Genomic DNA, 6,129 nt, shown 5'->3' with positions numbered 1-6,129 from the left:
GTTTCTGGGAATGAATTCTCAGCTCAGTACTTTTTTGTTACCAGGGTTTTAGGGGTTACTATTCTGTAATTACTATGTATTTGTCAAAACCTACGGATGTATCTATTCATAGTAATAGTCAACTGGGAAAATGATTAGTTTTCTAGGGCTCTTCTTTTCCCTGGTAACACAGAGACCAATATGGCCCAAACGAGTTGTAGTAACATGAAAAGTAATCTCACACACATGACTAAATATATATTGATTATCAAGCATGAAAATCCTGCTGATTTTTTCCCTTTGCTACTTTTTCTGTATTTTTTGACCTCAGGAAAAATATCAAAACAGTTCCTATTTCCAAACCTGGAAAGTTTGGATTCACTGAAAATTGAAACTAACAATGACAATACTTGGGGATTTTTTTTCACGCTATAATTCCTGTGTGGAACTCTCTCCTGGTGATTAGTTTTTGAGCCTGTGCTTGAGATGTGTAGTAAGGGCCCCAAGGTCAGAATGCTTCCTCTATACCATGTGTATATTCACTATTGTGAGAGCCCTGGGAGGTCCTGACTCGATCTTGTCTGTATGTGCTTCAGACTACGAATGTGAGGTGTTGATTCTCTGACATGAAACTCTCTTGAATTTCACAGAGATGAGTTATACACATGCTAAGATTCCATGCTGGATAGAAATGCTATGCTTTATGACATGAAGCCAAATTCAGATATAAAACCAAATATAAGACATTTTACCAGTAGAATACACTAGCTGTTACTATGGGAATAGATGAGAAGAAATTTGAGTAGCTCTGGCCTTGTTAATTTCCATTCGGAGCTGCTGTTAATTTGGCTACATTACATATTGCAAACAAGGATCATAATATTTGGATAGGATCTTTCATCACCAAAACTCGAGAAAATTAAACTGTATATAATGTTTAATAGTATCTTCATCTCATCTGAGCAAGCAGAACACAGACAGGTCCCTAAAAGAGGGGGTCCCAGCAAGATCTGCGGTTATAAAACTCCACAGGTTTAATGTAGTCCTCATGGGGACTTTCTTGCTTAAGTTGGAGCCAGATAAAGTAAAGAAATAAAGTTTTCCAGTTCTGTCAAGACGTAAAATAGTTTTCCCATTATGAAAAGTTTGTGTATTTTTTCCCCCATTTTTTAGAGATTCTTGGATGGCAACTGTTCAATTAGAAACATCAAGCTAATAAGACTGAGAGTTTTGACTCAAATCAAAGAAAAACCCTACAGTTTTCTTATGTGCAGAAGTCGTATTTTGGCTGCATACATGCTTCTTGTGCTGACCCTTCTAAATTAGTAACTGTTAGCACTGCTCAGCATAAATGCAAAGCATGTTTAAGATATGTTCTTGAAGTTTCTTCAAATTCAAGGCTAACCTAGTACAAAGGAAACCTTTGTCTGTGGCATTTCAGAAACAAAACCGCTGACAGCCTGAAAAAGGTGACACTCTTAAGATGACAAATAGCATGACAGTTACAATTGCATTAAATTTTTAAAAGCATCATTCTCAAGTTTTTAATGGATGGGCTTCAAATCCACTGGAACCCTTAAAATTAGATGGTATTCTGAATGCAATGGGGAGTTTAATCAGATCAGCTCTAAAGGAAACAACATATAATTCTAATTTTAATGTATACAAAGGATCCAAAACAGCAGGGTGCAAAAGGCCCCCCCACCCCACACTCAGGTAGTTTGTCCTTATCCAAATCAGAGGTTTTGGGTTCACTATTCTCAAATCTCACCTGAACCAGGTCCCCTGGGAATGATATCTTACTATTAAAACATCTGTCTTTCTTCCCTCCCTGTCTTTCATTTTCTCCCTCTCCCTTCTTTCCTTTCTTTCTGTCCACTTTCCTTTCTTAAATTAATATTTATTTATTGCAAACCACCTAAGTACCAAGCGTGGTCCAAAGTTCCTGGGATACAGCAGCGATCCAGCTCCGCATCTTGAGCAGGGCGTCCAGCCCCCTCCCTTGAGCTTTCTTGAAAGAATACCAGGGAGGTGCGGAGCCAGGCCTCCCTCCAACTGTATGTACTTGAATTTATCAGATTACTTCTCTCAGTAGCAGCAGTGGCTGTGGCATGGCAAGATCTCCAGGTGACTGGATGGGACAGGGCATTTGTACGTGTGTGCACGAAAATGTTTGTGTGTATGTGTGTGTGAAGGAGTGTGGTGAGTCTACTATAGTCTCCTATGAGAACTTCCATGTATGTCATCTTGGGATCCTCTTTCTCATTCACTGGTTCCTAAACCAGTGGCTGGTACAGAGCAGGCATGCAAAAAACAGCTGCTGAGTGCGTGGAGACTGACTGTGGGCAAAACCATGCGGTTGGCAGCTTTCCCAAATGACCCATGTCTGTTCTAGTGACTTTTTCATTCTAAGTGCCTCAACATGCATATCTTCAAACGCATCACACAGTTCCTTTTTTCCCCGCTCCTTAATAAAGATCCACACTCAGAACCTTTGCTAACCTTACCTCCTAAATCATCATCATCAGATATTCACTGATGAATATTGTTTCCCTCTCAAAGGTATTTGCACTGTAACAGGCCGCAGGGCTTGAAGAGAAAGGTTTTTCCAAAACAATGGCCAAGAGGTTGTATCGGATATGACCCAGCATTCCTAACCCCTGGGAGCCTCCTTGGAGAAGGTTCTCCCTCATTTCCAGGCTCCATAGCCCAAAGTTCAATGCAACACTTCGGCCCACATGCAGTTCCCCTTCCCGCAGCTAGTGGGGTTTCCACTGCGAATATTTGTATTCCAGATCCTCGAGGGCTGATTGCAACTTCAGGTTTAGTCTCTCTGTAACTTTGATTATACTTTTCTTCATCCTCTGTAATCAAGCTCAGATTGCTCCAGATGCACGACAGAAAGAGCAGGTGAGGGATGTGAGCGTGCAAGTAAAACTCTGCCTCCCAGCCTTTTGGGCTCCTTTTAACAACTATCTGGAAAAAAATAATTTCTTTTTTGGTGCCTCAGATCAGCAGGCTGCTCCTCTCCCGTGTCCAGATGCTGCACTACACACCATTGTTAAATACTAATAGTGAAACTTAAAAGATGTTCTCTTGCGAGACAACAGGTGGCCACTGCAACCTCCAGCTCTGATTGGTGGAAAGGCCACAGGCGCCCAGTGGCCCAGAGAAAGGGCTTCCACTTCTGCGTTTCAAGAACCTGCTCAATGGGGTGTTGTCCTGATAATATCTCAGCTCACTGCCAATTTGTGCAACCCGCTGGGCCATTAGGGAGCGCCGCTGGGTTGTCAACGTTAAATGGAGGCTCGGGAGAGGAGACCAAAGCTTCTTCGGGAGGGGGGATTGGAGTCAACCCAGGGACAATGCGAACAGTTGTTCCTTTCCTGAATACACACCACTCTCTCACGCAGTCTCCAAACACACGTTTCTGCTAAGAGAAGAGCAAATACACAAACTTTCACCTAACTGAAGTTTATTTTTCCTGCTTGGTTCCAGAATGATAATATTGGGAAAAGGTACATGCACAGGTGTCATCAAATCGGAGCGCCTACTTTGGAGAACAGAAGAAATGAAAAGAAACTGCTGTGACGCTTGTCTGAAAAAGTTCAGGCCCTGGGCCAGCAAAGTGTTAGTCAGGGTCAGCTAAAATAGTATTTCTAAATTTCTCCCTTCCGGTTCAAGGAGCTCGTAGATCGCCGAATTGGGCAGCGGGGCAAATCGCAGTCTCTCCCAAACGTTCTCATGTAGCATAAAGTCCCTTCCTTTGCCAAGGCGGAGGGCCAAACTCTCAAATTAACTCAAAGCAATAAAGAGGAGAGAAAAAAAAAGATAAGATGCAGGTTAAAGAAAGAGAAAGATATAAAGAGGGGATGGGTGATGCAGTGTGAGGAAGTTAATCACCCAGAACCTTTAGGAAAATAGGGACATTTTCTCTCGGAGAGCAGTGAATGATCCGCCTAGATCCAGTTACTCAAATGCCTTTCGAATACAAACAAGAGCAAAGAAAATACGAAGAGAACCGACACGAGGCTTAACCCGGGAAGCTTCAAGTCAGCCTACCTGCGAAAGGTCAGGCCCCAACGCCCCTTCTGGAAAATATCACAGGTGTACAAGGGGTCCCGGCTCCCGGCTAGCTGCTGGGTTAGGTGCCTCCAAGCAGGGGACATTTGTGGAGGAAGGCAAAGTAGGGTAGAGGGACCGGGACCCCGGTACCCACGAGGAAGGAATAGGGGCGAGGAGAGGCGACCGATGGAAAGAGGAGTGAGAAGGGAACGGACCGTGTGCGGATGCGGTGGCAGAAGCTGGGGGCCGAGAGAAGCGGCGGTCCCAAAGGGGGCGGGAGGGCCACCCGGCGCACGGGGCTCCCAGGGCTGGCCGAAGCGGCCGAGGAAAGGAGGGGAGCGAGGAGCGCTCCGAGGCAGCGGGGACAAAGAGGACCGGAGAGGGAAGGGGGGCGAGGTGGGAAGAAGAGGGGCCCGGAGAGGGGGAGGCCGAGGCGCGGGCGATGGGGAAGGCGAGCGCGGCGCGAGGCGCGGGGTGAGCGGCGAGGGGCCGCGCGGGGCAGGGGCCGGCCCGGGGCGGGGTCGGCGCGCCCGGAGGCGGGCCGGGCCGAGGAGCGCACCGGCGGGGCGGGCGGCGCGCCAGCTGCCCGCGGTGGGAGGGGCCGAGCAGCGGCGGCGCGGGGAGGGGACCGGCGGCGGAGGCAGGAGGGGGAGCGGGAGGGGAGGGGCCGGGCCCCTTGTCTCCGCGGCTCCTCTCCTCAGTCCGCCCGGGGAGGAGGAGGAGGAGCGGGGCCAGCCGCCGCCGCCGCCGCCGTCCCAGCCTCGCCCCGCGCACCTGAGGTCGCCGCGCCGCCCCGGGCCCCCGCGCCGCGCCCCGCGCCCTGGGCGCCCGGCCCGCGCGCAGCGCTGCCTCGGTGCCCCGGCGGGGCGCGTCCCCCGGGCCGCCTCCCGCTCTCCCGCGGCTCGCGTGGCCGCGCCTTTGTGTGCGGCGGCCGCGGCTCCCGGGCTCCTCCGGCTCTGGTCGCGGCGCCCCTCCAGCCGCGACTCCCGCGCGCCGCCCCCGGGCAACCCCGGCCGGGCGCCCCCGACGGTGGATCTAGCGGCTTTGAGGAGGCGGGCACCGGCCCCGGCGAGCCCCAGTCTCGGCCCCCGGCCCCGGGCCCGGCTCCGGCATGGATGTGAGGTTCTACCCCGCGGCGGCCGGGGACCCCGCCGGCCTGGACTTCGCGCAGTGCCTGGGGTACTACGGCTACAGCAAGGTGACCGGGCCGGGCCGGGGCCGGGGGGCGGCGGGGCGCGGGCCACCTCCCCATGCCGGGCGCGCCCCGCGCCCAGCTCACCGCCTGCCGCACTTTTCTTTTCCCTCTTTCCTCCCCTCGCTACTCCTTTCCCTTTGCGCCTTCGTCTCTGTCCAACTCTCTCCCTCTACTCTTTCTGCCCCCTTCCCTCCCTCCCCCCCGCTTTTTGTCCATCTGCCGGCGCTCCCCTCTGCCCCTCCGCCTCTCCTCCCACTGTTCCCCCCCGCCCCCCCGCCGCAACCCGGCCGACTCTCCTTTGCTGCCCCAAAGAAGGGAAGAGCAGCCCGACACTGAAAGGGGGGACTTGCGTGTGATTCTTTGTTGTTGTTATTAGTAAACACGATCGCAGCCCCTTGAGTTTGGGTAGGACGCAACGCAGGAGTCGCTGAGCTCATGGTCCGATGACCTCGCCGCCCCCTCCCAGTCCATCTGACCTCCCCCACGCCCTCGAGAGCTGGACCCGGGGCAGCTTAGGGAAGGAAAGGAACAAACTTTTGAGCGTGCCCTGGACAGGGGGGTGGGGGAGGTGGCGAAGCGGTGGGACCCCCGCAGGTGGCCTTTGCTGCCCTCTTGCTAGGGCGCTTTGGACCACAGAACTGAGGTGCCCGCCCCTTCCTGGTAAGCGCAAGTGGCTTCTCATCTTTCATTTTTTGGGGAGGGGTAAGTTTTGCATTTCGGGGAGGTCAGGGTTGGAGGTCTCCACACCACGCCCTGGGGCACCCCACCGCCTCCACCTTCTCCTGCGCCAACTTCGAGGACCGAGCGTTTCAGGTGGCCGAAGGTGGATCTCAGCAGGGCGGCTGGCGCAGCTCGGAGCGGCGAGTCCGTGAGGGAGCCGCAGCCCCGGG

At 52.6% G+C, this 6,129-nt stretch overlaps 1 protein-coding gene across 5 annotated transcripts in view; it reads left to right on the top strand.

Annotated features, from left to right (window-relative positions):
* Nucleotides 1–4,899: 4,899 nt before the first annotated feature.
* TOX3 (TOX high mobility group box family member 3) overlaps nucleotides 4,900–6,129 on the top strand; it is a 102,807-nt gene continuing 101,577 nt past the window's right edge. For all 5 annotated transcript variants that reach the window (XR_011537907.1, XM_070611887.1, XM_070611886.1 and 2 more), the window contains exon 1: nucleotides 4,900–5,242. Coding sequence is in view for 4 of the 5 variants with exons in the window: in XM_070611887.1 (XP_070467988.1) it covers nucleotides 5,156–5,242 (87 nt within the window). In the remaining variant the exon portion in view is untranslated. The remainder of the gene's footprint in view (nucleotides 5,243–6,129) is intronic.

This window comes from Equus przewalskii, chromosome 3 (genome assembly GCF_037783145.1).
Source record: "Equus przewalskii isolate Varuska chromosome 3, EquPr2, whole genome shotgun sequence".
In the NCBI taxonomy this organism is placed as follows: Eukaryota; Metazoa; Chordata; class Mammalia; order Perissodactyla; family Equidae; genus Equus; species Equus przewalskii.
Note: the sequence above shows the minus strand (reverse complement) of the source record. Positions and strands in the feature narration are given on the sequence as shown.